Source organism: Schistocerca gregaria, chromosome 3, assembly GCF_023897955.1.
Source record: "Schistocerca gregaria isolate iqSchGreg1 chromosome 3, iqSchGreg1.2, whole genome shotgun sequence".
Classification (NCBI taxonomy): Eukaryota; Metazoa; Arthropoda; class Insecta; order Orthoptera; family Acrididae; genus Schistocerca; species Schistocerca gregaria.
In genome coordinates, this window is record NC_064922.1 from 691,043,598 (window position 1) to 691,059,312 (window position 15,715).

Here is a 15,715-nt window from a genome sequence, read left to right on the forward strand (position 1 = left end):
CTCTGTTATCCTTTATTCAGGAGTCTGTTTTTGCCATTACCCGCTCTGGTCGTTCGGTGGTCTTTGTCTGGACGCCAGGTCACGTTGGCATCCCAGGGAACGAACATGTCGACAGTCTGGCCAAATGGGCGATCGACGCCCCCGCTTTGGAGATCGGCCTCCCGGCTCGTGATCTGCAGTTGGTGTTGCGCCGTAAGGTGCTTGGGATGTGGCATGACAAGTGATGTAGCCTGACTTTGCCGAATAAACTGCGGGCTGTTAAGGAGACAACCGATGTGTGGTGGACCTCCCTGCGGGCTTCTCGCAGGGACTCTGTCATCCTGTGTCGGCTCCGCATCCTGTGTCGGCTCCGCATCGGCCATACCTACCTGACGCACGGACATCTTTTGCATCAGGAGGATCCCCCCCTGTGTCAGTGTGGGTCCTGGTTGACGGTCGTCCACATTTTGTTGGAGTGTTCCCGACTGCGCACCCTCCGGCAGTCTTTTAATCTCCTGGGCACGTTGCCTTTGGTTTTATGCGACGATGCCTCCATGGGTGACGACATTTTAAATTTAATCCGTGGTAGTCCTTTTTATGGTTCCATTTAGGGAGGTCCTGCACGTTTCCCTTTCTGTGTCTCTTGTCCTCGAGTCTCTCGTAATTGGATGCAGATTGTAGTGTGTATGCAGATGGTTGACTCTTTCCCTTTTTGTTCTCATGGTCAGTCAACCAGTCTCCGGCCCTCTTCTTTTCTTCCGTTTCTTTCTGTCTGGTGTTCGTCTGTACTCTTCTTGTCTCTAGTGTTCGCTACCGCATTGGTGTTCTTTCAGTGACTGGGGGGAGGGGCGTCTCCTCCCCCTTGGGGTTTTACCTGCTCTGTAAATTTCCGTCTCGCCTGTGTTTGGAATGGGGGACTGATGACCTTAGCTGTTTAGTCCCCTTAAAACATCCCAACAACCACCACCACCACCACCTCCTCCTAGAATAGCGTGGCGTAACTAGTCTGTGTCGATGCTGCTGCACGTGCGGCAGCCCGATGACTGATGCAGTCTTATCAGAAACATCACTTATATAGCTGCCAGTTATCAGACCGCAACGTCTGGCCACCAGTAGCAAGCCAAGTCCCTTATCTACTTCTGGTCTGGGAGCAATAGCATGCACGACACTAAGTAAAACTATAATGTAAAAGTAAAACTATAATTAGGAGGTGGTGGCCCAGGCACCATCAAGCTATGGCAAAGAGGAGAATCGTTCGTCGCACTCATCAGATGATTACTAGATATTCCCAAGCCAATGGCTTTGGGTGTGACAAAATTTAGACACAGCTGCGTTCAAATTTTTAAATATGGTTGTGGCTTTAATAATCATAGTTTTGTTCTGCTGCCTCCTATCAACTAATTACTAATGCTGATGCTAGTACACATGGTAATGGTTGGGTTACTGTGGCTCTAGTTTGTGGTGGTAAAGTGGAGACTGTATTAGGGCTGGAGACTTTTAACAGCTGAGAAGTTATTGCTTATCATACATTTCACACCAGATGTGGCTTGAATTCAAAGAAATAGTATCAGCAGCAATTGACAGATTTATACCAAATAAATTAACAAATGATGGAGCTGATCCTCCTCAGTACACAAAACGAGTCAGAACACAGTTGCAGAAACAACGAAACAAACATGCCACATTTAAACAGATGTAAAATTCCCAAGATTGGCAATGCTTTACAGAAGCTAGAAATTTAGCACTGACTTCAATATGAGATGCTTATAACAGTTTCCACACAAAACTTTGTCTCGATACCTGGCAGAAAATCCAAAGAGATTCTGGTCATATGTGAAGTATGTTAGCGGCAAGGCCTACTCGTGTACCCTCAATGACTGCATGACATGAAGCTTTATGCCTCACCTGGTGCTGTCAACAGCATCATTGGACTATTGATTGGAAACATGTTGTCTGGTCAGACGAGTCTCATTTCAAATTATATCGAGTCGATGGATGTGTATAGGTATGAAGATAATCCCATGAATCCATGGACCCTGCATGTCATCAGGGACAATTCAAGCTTCTAGAGGCTCTGTAATGGTGTGGGGTATGTGCAGTTTGAGTGATATGGGATACCTCATATGTCTATATGCAACTCTAAGAAATGACATGTATGATCACCTGCATCCATTCATGTCCAATCTGCATTCTGACAGATTTCGTCAATCCCAGAAGGACAGTGCAGCATCCCACATGTCCAGAATTGATACAGTATGGCTCCAGGAACACACTTCTGCTGGGCACCTAACTCCCCAGATATGAACATTATTGTGCAAATCTGGGATGCCTTGCAACATGCTATTCAGAAGAGCTCTCCACCCCCTCGTACTCTTACGGATTTATGGAGAGCCTTTCAGGACTCATTGTGTCAATTCCCTCCATAACTACTTTGGCTCTTCAGTGTATTGCTCTATACAAACAGAACCATCCAGTATAATTTCACAGGCCATTTTAAAATGTATTTGTCATAATGAATGTGTAAGCAAACATGTATTTTATTTAGCGATATCGTAGCCATTCATATGTGGTGATATGACAGTCACAGTCATGCCGGTCTAAGAGCATATGCCGTCACTTAAGTTTCAATTTATTTATTTGTGCCATGAGTAACATATATGCAGCAGTAAACTATCCATCTCAGCTGCTTTGGTTTAAAAATGCTGTTTCCAGCCTATAAATGTAAATGTAGTTTACATTTTGCTTGCATGTTGATTCTGACAAACACCCTCAAGACAATCCCGTGCAGAATTAAAACGGGCTAATTATATTTGTAAATAATAACATAGGAAAGTCTTAGCAGTGAGGTGGATTTCGTTATAGGGAATTCATGTTTCAATGCCCAGATGGCTGTATACCTACAAAAATGGGTTATTTTTTTAAAACCTTATCTGTTGGCTTAATGACAATATGAATTAAGGTAGACTGCTGCTCGCCATATATAGGAGGCATTGAGTGAGATACAGGCACATTTAATTACATTTAAAAGTAAACTAAGAAATTGGACATGGTTGTTCTTCAGCAGTCTGTCCTAATTCATATTATTTTTGTTCCATTCATATTTCATTGTAGTTTTGCTCTTCAACAGAGATGCAGTATATATATATAAATGAAAACTGACTTTCAGCATAATATTATTTGTAACTTTGATATTAGTGCATGCTTCATACAGAGCATTAACATCCATCTATGGAATATGGAACATTTAATAAAGATGACTGAAAATCAGTACAAGTTCTCATCAAAGTAAATTTTCTTATTTATATGGTTACACTTTTCCTTCTGTTAATAAGCAGTTGGCTCTGTTTGTAGACTTCATCTGTCTGGCTTCATTTTTTAGTTACCACTTTACTGTTTCCTTTCAGATATAAATGTAAATGGTCTCACATTTGTGACTAAGGAATCTTATTTTAAAAGAAATTACCTGCAAACAACACCAGATGATGATTACAAAAAGATTTTTACATCAGTACTTACAAAGAGTTTTCTCATAAATCTGAGGACGTACGACAAAAATTCACTTGTGCTCTATGCCAATGACCATTTAAATAATTTTGTCCACTTACACATTGAGAATGGCTCATTTGTGGTATTTATGTTCAACTCAGACAATGTAATTCAAAATATAACTGTGGAATATCCTGGTAAGTAACCTGCTACTTCTGTTTCGTAGCTAAACATTTATTTTACTTAATAGAAGACTGAATTGTTGTCCAGTACTTATCTTCAGGAGATGCAATGTTTAGTGTTGCCAACAGACACATGTAAAAGTGAAAGTGATGACTATTATTCCTTCCCTGGAGGTGTCATTTAAATTGTTGCATGGTATTGATTATTTTACAGTTTCAATATCATGATTATTAATTTTTATTTAATTACAAATTATGTGGACACTTAATGTAGCAGTTTTAGGTGGGGAGTATTTTGGAATATAGTTGCCTAAGATATCAATAGTGGCTGGGCCTAAACTACTAAATTTATTGCACTACCAAACTCAGCTAGCAGCTGCATTGCAGCCATTACTGAATACTTTCTTTTGGTTGCACATTGCTCATTGTTTTCTCTTCTTATTTTGAAAAGAGTGAAGAGACTGATCTTGATTCATCACAGGGTTCAAATATGACACTCACAGCACTAGAAAGAATCAGCAATCTCCATGACAAATGTCAGTTCTGCTTTTGCAGGATCACAGAACATGGATGTAGGCTGCCAGTCCTGCAAGAGGGAGGTGGAGCTTGATCTTTAGCACCACTCCTCTCCCTTCAGAAGGTCTACATTCTCACTTGTTTACACTCAAAACAACAACAATATCTTCTCTCTCTCTCTCTCTCTCTCTCTCTCTCTCTCTCTCTCTCTCTCTCTCTCTCTCTCTCTCACACACACACACACACACACACACACACACACACACACACACACACACACCTACTTACTCACTCACTCACACTACATATTGCCCTTCCTTCTCCTCTCTACATGTGAGTTTTTTTGTTGTCTTTTATGGTGGGTAATTATTATTATCTCATTGTTAACTGCAATCCGCATAAGTTAAGATAGTGATTTAATAGGCAGTAGTGAGTCTACTGATGTAAACTGTGTCAGAATAAGCTACTACCCAACATATGTAATTGATTCCATAACTTGATTATACAATGAAAGTGCTACTACTCATTTACAGTAAATCCTTTTGCCCAGTTTAACCATTAAATCAGTAGTATGTCTAGAAGTCAACAGTATTTCCTCTATCTGTAGGTTCTGTGCTTTATAATAGAGACTTTTTTCACTTTCAAATTCAATAACATATTGTATATCATTCTTGTTAGTATTGTTGTTATTATTAATGCTAGTAGCAGTACTACCAAAACATGGTTCAACATTAAGTAATGGATCCACTGTATTTGCTTACTTTAAGTGTCATTGCAATAGATAAGAAGTATTGTAACAACAATGAAGTTATGGCAGGTGGTACTACTTAAGTTACAAACACATATATGTCACAAGCTCCACTGCAGAAGAAGGTGGAACATCTTTTATGTTGCTCCAGATAGAATACCTGTATGTTGTGTGTAACACACTTTTATCTACTAGGTAACAGCATATAGAGGTACAAAATATAAAAACATTATGAACACTAAAATATTCAGTGTCTCCAGTTTCTTCATCTCTGGCAGAAAAGGAAAGATGGTTTAAGAAATGAGTCAATGAAGTAACTGAGTGCTGCAGTCATTGAAGGAAAAACAATAAGATATTAACATACAACTTTATTTGCACTTTTTCCTGAAAATGAGCTTTCTAGTTCTGTTTTATGAAGTAATTCACTCTTCTGAGGCTTAATACATGAACTTTTATCTAATTGTTACTATAAATTCCACAGAAATCAAATTTGTCTTTCTTGTAAACATAAATATTGATTAGAAGATATTATATTCACTACTAGCACTATAAGAATCCATCAACAACAGTAGCATATGTACTTTGGCATTCTCATTATACACTTTGCTTTAGATATACCTTACAGGAACTTAGGTAAGGTCACCTATAATCGTGAACTTTCCATTTCTGGAAAAAACAAACTCAACTTCGGAATGTCACTTGTGTAAATTAAAAAGAAATGCTACTATTGGGAAGATATCACAACTGAACAATTTTGTCTAAAAAGTTTTTTGTTTGTTTTGTGCCATTTGAGTGATACCAAAAAATTCTCCCTGCCAGGAATTATGCCATCCCACTAAATCAGACTTGAGTCCAAACTGTAACTTGCATTTCTCACTGCTATTTCAATCACTCAAGTCTAATTAGAGGCACTTTGGTTGTATATTGGAAAAAGTTTCTGGGTGGTCTTCAGTCTTTGTATGCCAATCATTTAGTAATGGCATTTGGTATGCTTATAGTGCTCAGAGAATGACACAAGAATTGCCTACAACAAATTGGTTTTATTTTATGCAGGATGATACAAATATTGTCCAGACCAACTGCAACATGTTTTCTGGCAATTGGTCAACTGACCCAAAGTCATAAACAAATTGGAAGATCTGATAGAAGTGCATAATTATATTCATGGTGCAATAAAGTCTGGAACCACTTTTTTCTACTCATATAATATAATGGAACTTTGGGGCAAGCAGTAGTATTCAATAGAGAATTTTCCATGGTTTATATCCATATCACTTCATTATTTTTCTGGAATTTTAAGCAAAGTTGATTTACAGATGGGAATCACATTCAACACATGGCTTACAAACCAAAAATTGGACTACATGATTGTCATACTGTGAACATGAAGGAACTTTCAAATCTAATAACAGGTTAAATATCCACAGTGCTACCTATTGGTCTGGAGAGCATCCTCAGTGTTTAGGTCAGCAAGACAACTAGCATGTGTGGAACATTAAATTCAGACCAGTACTCTGTGTTTCTCTAACTGCATTGACAGAATTACTAAAGAAACGTTCCATCTGGTTGTTAATGTGGTTGCAGCAAGACAGTTGCCCAACACATTTACCTTGGTGGCCAGGTGTTCCATAAATAATTTTTTTCTTGGATAATGAATTGGTAGATTTTGATAAAAGGCAATCCACAATCAGTATCAGTGGGGCTTATCCCAGTTCATTCACAACAAGAGGTACACACAATATGGAAACAGTGCAACTATCTTAAGTCTGTATTTCAAAGAAAAGTTCAGTCCACGCTGTATCAGAGACACCCCTCTGACAATATGAACACTTTAGCCATCCGAAAAGTACACTTGCTGCGCACCCCACAGATTGCATCACAACTGACTCAGACAGGCCCTGGCTTGTCTTATGTGCTGGATTCTGGCATGGTGTCCTCAGAGGATGCTCCTGATGACAAGGACACTCTGGATAGTGGTGCCACAATGGTCATCAGTAATGCTGCATCAGCTATTCAGTATCCACAGTGAAATTGGATGGCACTACTGTATCCCCACTTCCCTACCCCACACCTCACCACCCCTAGCAACAACTGTCACAGGAGAAGGTGAAGGTAGTGCATGGTCCAGAAGAGTTGCCACCAGAAAGGCAATGTGTTGATGCCCTTGGGTGTAACAGTGGAAGATCTAGACTTGATGAGGCTCAAAGGAAGATGCACCAGTCACCATGGGACTGGAGAGCTCACTGGGAGTGGAGAAGCAGGTGGCTGCTGACCAGAATGGAGGAGGTGACACTGATTTCAGTGGTGCCGCAGAAGCCGCAGAATATGTCCATAGCACAAGATGGATGGAGATAGTACTGCAGAATCAGATTGGGTGATGTCTGAATGATACTAGTGTTATAATAAATCCCATTAGAGAGAAAACAACAGAATGGAAGGTAAATCATATTTTACAAAGAATTATAAAGTGCTTCTCAGAAAATGGCCACTCCCTAAATTTTGGGAAAAAACGCCATTTTCAATTCTTACAACAAATAATCAAAATCAAAAATTGGTGTAGCACATGTGCAGGAGTCACTAAATAGGGTAGAATGTTCCAAATTTTTAGGTGCACATACTGATGAAACTTGTCCTGGAAGAAGCATATTACTGTGCTTCTCAAACAATTAAGTTCAGCTACTTTTGTCCTTCATATAATTGCTAACCGTGGAAACAAATAAATCAACCTCCTGACATATTTTCTGTATTTCTACCCAATAATGTCTTACAAAATAATTTTTCTAGGGTAACGCAAAGCTTAGGGAGAAAATATTAATTTACATCCTGGATCCCTACTCACAACTATTGATGCCACTTTCCTGTACACTAACATTGCTCATGCTCATGCTGTTGCTGCTATTGAAGACAACCATTCCCAAAGTCCTTCAGACTCCAAACCCTCTGTGTCTTTCTTGTACACCTTACTAACATTGTCCTAACACACAAATACTTTTCCTTTGAAGGGAAGGTATACAAACACTTCCACATTACAGCCATGAGCACCCACATGGCACACTCCTATACCAGCCCATTTATGGCACATCTAGAAGAAACTTTCCTAGCCTCACACAACCCTAAACCTCTCATCTGGTTCAGGATCACTGATTATATCTTCATGATATCGACTAGACTTCCTATCCTCGATCCTCCACAACCTCAATACCTACTCTCCTGTCTGTTTCAAATGGTCCTCCTCAACCCAGTGTACCAGCTTCCAGAACATTGACCTCCTCCTCTCTGATGGTTCCATCCACACTTCTGTCCATGTTAAACCCATCAATCAAAAACAGTACCTGTATGTTGACAGCTGTCATCCCTTCCACACCAAAAGATCCCTCTCACACAGCCTGACCACATGAGGACAGTGTATATGCAGTGCCAAGAGCTTCCTTGCGCAGTATGCTTAAGGTCTCACCAAGACCTCGACAGACAGGCGCTATCTCCCAGATTTAGTATGCCAACAAATTTCCCATGCCATTTCCCCACACAACCCCAGTCCTTCCACAACATCCAAGAACCAGCTACAAAGGTGTGGCCCCCTTCATCACCCAGTACCACTCTGGACTGTAACAACTGAACCATATCATACATCAAGGCTTTGTTTTTCTGTCATCATGCCCTGAAATGAAGGGCATCCTACCAAAGATTCTTCCCGCCACTACTTAAGTATTGTTCCATTGCCCACCCAACCTCCACAACATCCTAGTCCATCATTTTGTCAATCCCAACCCCTCGTCATGGGAATCATACCCCTGTGGCAGACCCAGTTGCAAGACCTGTTCAATGCATCCACCAGTACTTCATATTCCAGTCCTGTCACAGGTTTATCCTATCTCATCAGAGGCTGGGCCACATGTGAAGGCAGTCATGTCATATAACAGCTCTGCTGAAATCATTGCACAGCTTTTTATATTGGTATGACTATCAACCAGATGGTATGACTATCAGTTAGCTATCCACCCAGATGAAAGGTCACTGCCAAAGTGTGGCTAAGAGCAAAGTAGACCACTCTGCAGCACAACATGCAGCTGGACATAACATACATTGTTTCAATGGTTGCTTCATGACCCAGGTCATCTGGATTCTCCTCTCCACCACCAGCTATACTGAATTCCACTCCCAAAATTATCCCAGCCTCAACATAAAGTAATCTACTGTCCCACACCTTCCACCCAGCAGTTCCTGCCACCTCTTTCCTATCACCTCCTCTCTGTTCACATCCCCTCACCCTCATTGTATGCTGCTCTCTTCCAACATATCCACCCATCATTTCTCCCTCCCTGCTCCTCTCCTCCCCCCCTCACCCCGTCCTCCTGCCCCACCTTAAGGATAACGCTGTTTTCATACTATTTCCTGCAAACATGATGTCATTTTGATGTCCCTTGCAGTACCGACAACTGCAGTAACTGCTGACAAATTTTGTTAGCGTTCAATGTGGGCCTTTTTTCGTGGATAATGGCTCACACATGTCATCAGTGGCAGAAATATGCCAATCAAAAGAAGTGCCACAGGTTTGCAGGAAGTCTTGCTAGATAAGTGTTATGCGCAAAATATTTGTGACAAGGAAGAACATGAATGTAATTGCTCATTGTTTCACTTGCAGGAATTTAGATTTTCCTCTGAGGTTCCTGCCTAAGCACACACTAAGAAATGGCCACATGTTTTCAAATAAACAGCCAAATATTTGTGAGAAGGAAGAAAATGAATTTTATTGCTCCTCATTTCAGTCACAGCACTTACAGTTGTCCTCTTAGGTTCCTGCTTAACCACATAGTAAGAAATTGCCACATACTCAGAAATAAATAACCAAATATTTGTGAGGAGGATGTATATGAATGTTATTGCTCCTCATTTCACTTGCAGCAATTTATGGAGGGGGAAGAAAGGAAAGGAAGGAACTAATGATATCAGCTGCATTGGGACTTTATGCAGAATAAGCAGCAATGAGTGAAAATGTGGGATTATGTCTTGGCTGGGGATATTATCAAGAGTGGCCCCACATTTATGAAAAACATTGTGTCCGGGTAGAGTAGTTGATGACACAACTGCCTAGTAAGCAGGAGATCCTGGATTTGAGTCCCAGCCCAGCACAAATTTTTGCTCGGTGCCGCTGATTCTGCATGAAGCCCAATGGAGCTGATATTACTAGTTCCTTTCCAACTCTTCCACCATCAGTTACGTAGTATGTATCACAGTTGCACATTCCACATGGTGTCTGTTCTTTCAGATACGTCCAGAAGAACAGACACCACGCATTCATATAACTGATTCTCCTCAACGAGCATTTAATCCAAAATCTTCAGTGCAGATGAACATTTACAGTTGACCCCCAGTGGGAATCTAAAATTAGAAAACATGGATGATATGGATGGGGGCTGTGGATAGGTGGGACTGTGGGTTGGCCAGGTGGCATACCAAGATAGTCCACACACTTGCAATAAACATTGTGCCCGTGTGATGCAGTGGTTAACATAACTGCCTAGTAAGTAGAAGATCCGAGGTTCAAGTCCCAGTCTGCCACACATGTTCACTCATTGCCATTGATTCTGCATGAAGTCCCAGTGCAGCTGATATCATTAGTTCCTTCCTTTTCCTTTCCTCCCCCCCCCCCCCCCCCCCCCCTACTTTCAATTACATAATAGGTATCATAGCTGTGGATTCTGCATGGTATCTGTTGTTTTGGACACCACAAATTCATGTATTTGATTCGCTCTGATGGACATTTAATCCATAACCTTCTGTGTGCCTGCTCATTTACATTCGACCTCCAGCAGGAAACTAAAATCAGCAAGCATGGAGGACGTGGATAGGGACTGCGCATAGGTGGTGCTGGGTGCGAGTGTGGGGTTGGCTGGGGAGCATACCAATATAGTCCACACATTCACAATAAACACTTTGTCTGAGTGGTGCACTGGTTAACACAACTGCTTAATAAGCAGGAGTCCTACATTGAGTCCCTGTCTGTCACATATTTTCACTCGTTATCACTGATTGCGCATAAAGTCCCAGTGCAGCTGATATTATTAGTTCCTTTCCTTTCCTTTCTTCCCCATCCACCTTCAACTACATAATGTGATTTTTGTCTCGTGTCTCAATTATCATATTGTCTCTTGAAGACTTATATTTTTCATGGGCTATTTACTGACATTTAATGATAAGGGTGATGCATTTGTAATAAATTTTCAATGTGCTGTTATCTTGAACCATCATACTGAAAGTTGTTATACGAAAAAGTTTCATATATGCCAAATGAATAAGGAGTCTGTCACATCAATTGTCAATACCACAGTCTAGAATGTAGTCAGTATTGCATGTGATGTGAGAATGACTTTACATTTGCAGGAAGTCTTGTGAGATGAATGTCACCCCCATCTCCCCATACCACAGTGTCCTGATATTGTGCTTCCCATCCCACGTCAGACTGCTGCTTTTGTTCAGCGTGACAGTTGGAGGGACAGCAGTCTTGTATGCACGAGGTGGACCTGCTTGTGTAAATGTGTATGTGTTTCCTGTTCAGAAGGCTTTTGCTAAAAGCTAAATGTCTAACAATCTTTTCATTGTGCCTGTTTGCAACTCAATATGTCATTTTTATAGTGAGTAGCAATCTATCCTTTCCTGATATTGCTATTGTTGAAAAATGTTGTAAATGTAATAAAGAAAATATTCTAGACATCTCAAGTTCCATTGGCTTCATTAAAGGCTACAAGTCTGTGTTAGATGATACTGTTTGGGATTTCCTGACAAGAACATGGCATTTTGTTTTTCTGTTTTGAAAATTTGACAAGCTGAAAAATATAACTCAGTCATTGACATAAACATACCACTCTTCATGTTGTTCATTAAATGATGAAAAAGCTGCAAACATGGATGACATTGGATGTGTTTCCGCTACATCTACACCTACATCTACGTACACATTGTATGACCCACTGTATGGTGCATGGGGGAAGGTACGAAAAACCACTGCTAGTCCACTTGCAAACAGAGTGAGGGAAAAACTACTATCTATAAGCCCCCATACAGAATGTTCTCAAGAATTCTTCAGCAAAACTGATGTTCAGGATATTGGTCTGTAATTATGCAGGTCCGTTCTTCTACCCTTCTTGCATACAGGAGTCACCTGCACTTTCTTCCAGTCACTTGGGACCTTGCCCTTGGCAAGAGATTCATAATAAATGCAAATTAAGTAAGGGCCAATGCCATAGAGTACTCTCTGTAATACTGAATTGGGATTCCATTTGGCCCTGGCCTTCTCTACACTAGGGATGCCTATTCTTATGTCCTCAGTACGGGAGTCTGTGTGACAGTCAAAACGATGGTATGTTCCTATGATCATCCTGTGTGAATGATTTCTGAAACGCAAAATTTGAAACTTCAGCTTTTCTTCTGCTGTCATCTGTTACTGCACCAGAATGGTCAATGAATAGCTGAATAGAAGCCTCTGACCCACTTAGTGATTTTACTTATGGCCAAAATTTTCTCAGGTTCTCAGTGAGATCTTTCACCAACGTATCTTGGTGGAAGTTACTGTATGTTTCATGAATTGACCTTTTTGCTGACAGTTAAATTTCTACTAACTTTAGCCTGTCAGCACTGTCATGTGTTTTGAACTGAGAGTGCACCAATCTCTGTTCCCTCAGAATTTCCTGAATTTGATCATTAAACTATGCTGTTAATTAACTTGAATTTACCTGGGCCTGCTATCCATGTCCAGGTAACTTCTCCGTCAGGTTCAATTTCGACCTTGATAGACACAATATTTTTGTTGACATAATGAACACCTCCCACCCACCCCCCACCCCTCCTATGGTGTATAATCTGTATTTTCCATGTTCCATGGCTTGCTAAGTATGCTAGAGCTTTGTACTTCAGGTTTCAGCCAGCTCTCACTTCTGAGAATAATTTGAGTGTGACAAATTTCCTGGAGGACAGTGAGTTCAGGAACTTGGTTATGAATACATCGACAATTTACTGTTAAAATTTGTCACTCAAAGTGCTTTTCCTTTGAATGCTATCTGATTTTGCTCTCTGTGAATCGAGTGGTGAGTGTTCTTTGAAGACCGTCAAAGTACCACCTAGCCTTTCAAAAAATAAATAAATAAATAAATAAAATAAAAAATAAAAAAGTACTCCACTATCCAAGAAACTTCTTCCTTTATGTAGTGCACCCCTGACTTACCAAGGGAAGTACTAAAATTCTTCAATCCATATTGCAGGTCTAGAAATGTGTACATGTGTAGCCAAGACTGTCACAGAATTGATAGAGCCCTTGGTTGAGACACTCCACTTGGCTGCAAACCACAGAATCCCATCACTCTAGGAATGTTTCTGGTTATCGTGAGCTCTGTACTATGACATTTGGCAACACTTGCATTGCTCGTTAAATGGCTGTCATTGGCTCCTGATAACCATGCACAGTTTGAGGTAGAAGTAGTTTTAAATGTCACCTGGTTGAAAACCCACATTGTCACATAAATACAAAAATGTTCAACGTCTCATTTGTGCTTATCATGGGACCTGAGTCATTGCCAATTGTGTAAAAGTTTAGCCAAACTCACTACCAATGGGGGCTTGTCCTGATTTATTTTGAATAAGAGATATAAACGAGATCATTGTTGGAAACAGTGCAAACTATCTTAACTCTGTATTACAAAGAAAAGTTCAGTCCATGCTGTATCAGAGTTACATCTATGAAAAATAGATTCCACAGTATAAAAACCTAAGCCAAACCAAAAGCGCGTTCACCTCGCACTCCACATGTTGCATCACAACTGACTCCGACTGGCCCTGGACCAGCTTAAATATGAGATTGTTCCATGGTCTCATCAGAGGGCACACCTGATGATGAGCAACCTCTGGGTAATTACGCCACAGCAGTCAAAAGTAATGGTTCCATGGTGACATCAGGTGGAGCCACTATAGTAGAGAAGAGCTAGTAACTTGACCATCACAGTCACCAGCAATTACTCTTGATTATTTTTCTGGAGTTGTACCAAAAACATTTTATATCAGTTGTGTCCTACAACATAGTATGTTATGTGTAATTCATGAAACATATCACTCTTTTGCTCATGCAGAGGTGCTTTGGAGTAATTGAAGTGCTCAAGGAAAGATGGCTGTGCTTAGAACAATGTGAAAAGTATTTTGAACACCTATTGTAGCACATCAACAGAAAATATGATATTTTCTATAACTTGTCACAAATGTTAAAATTGCAAATGAAGGTCACTCAAGTTAAGAATGCAAGAAAACGTTTTCCCCCACTTTAACATGAAAAAGCACATCCATTGTCATAGAAATTTCCTTTTCTTTCCTTAAACATTGTTCAAATCACCAAATACAGAAAGAGATTTTGATGAAATCACCAAAAATGATTCAATATACAGAAAACCTTTTGGAAAATATATTCGCTTTTGTGATCTCTTTCCAATGGAGTTAATTGTTCCCAATGTTCCTGTTCCTGTTGTTGTTGTTATTGTGGTCTTCAGTCCTGAGACTGGTTTGATGCACCTCTCCATGCTACTCTATCATCTACATGCTTCTTCATCTCCTAGTACCTACTGCAGCCTACGTCCTTTTGAATTTGCTTAGTGTACTCATCTCTTGGTCTCCCTCTACGATTTTTACCCTCCACACTACCCTCCAATGCTAAATTTGTGATCCCTTGATGCCTCAGGACATGTCCTACCAACCGATCGCTTCTTCTAGTCAAGTTGTGCCACAAACTTCTCTTCTCCCCAATCCTATTTGATACTTCCTTATTAGTTACGTGATCTACCCACCTAATCTTCAACATTCTTCTGTAGCACCACATTTTGAAAGCTTCTATTCTCTTCTTGTCCAAACTATTTATCGTCCCATGTTTCACTTCCGTACATGGCTAGACTCCATACAAATACTTTCAGAAACGACTTCCTGACACTTAAATCTATACATGATGTTAACAAATTTCTCTTCTTCAGAAACGCTTTCCTTGCCATTGCCAGTCTACATTTTATATCCTCTCTACTTCGACCATCATCAGTTATTTTGCCCCCCAAATAGCAAAACTCCTTTATTACTTTATGTGTCTCATTTCCTAATCTAATTCCCTCAGCATCACCCGACTTAATTCGACTACGTTTTGTTGATGTTCATCTTATACCCTCCTTTCAAGACACCGTCCATCCCGTTCAACTGCTCTTCCAAGTCCTTCGCTGTTTCTGACAGAATTACAATGTCATCGGCGAACCTCAAAGTTTTTATTTCTTCTCCAAACTTTTCCTTTGTTTCCTTTACTGCTTCCTCAATAAACAGATTGAATAGCATTGGGGAGAGGCTACAACCCTGTCTCACTCCCTTCCCAACCATTGCTTCCCTTTCATGCCCCTCGACTCTTATAATTGCCATCTGCTTTCTGTACAAATTGTAAATAGCTTTTTGCTCCCTGTATTTTACCCCTGCCACCTTTAGAATTTGAAAGAGAGTATTCCAGTCAACATTGTCAAAAGCTTTCTCTAAGTCTACAAATGCTGGAAACGTAGGTTTGCCTTTCCTTAATCTTTCTTCTAAAATAGGTCGTACGGTCAGTATTGCCTCATGTGTTCCAACATTTATACGGAATCCAAACTGATCTTCCACGAGGTCGTCTACTACCAGTTTTTCCATTCGTCTGTAAAGAATTCGCGTTAGTATTTCGCAGCTGTGAATTATTAAAGTGATAGTTCGGTAATTTTCTCATCTGTCAACACCAGCTTTCTTTGGGATAGGAATTATTATATTCTTC

The 15,715-nt window shown here is 40.3% G+C and overlaps 1 protein-coding gene across 14 annotated transcripts in view; it reads left to right on the forward strand.

Moving 5' to 3' along the window:
* LOC126354429 (axotactin) overlaps positions 1–15,715 on the forward strand; it is a 547,963-nt gene that overhangs the window by 339,571 nt on the left and 192,677 nt on the right. For all 14 annotated transcript variants that reach the window (XR_007565327.1, XR_007565328.1, XR_007565329.1 and 11 more), the window contains exon 22: positions 3,384–3,662. Coding sequence is in view for 10 of the 14 variants with exons in the window: in XM_050004068.1 (XP_049860025.1) it covers positions 3,384–3,662 (279 nt within the window). In the remaining 4 variants the exon portion in view is untranslated. The remainder of the gene's footprint in view (positions 1–3,383; positions 3,663–15,715) is intronic.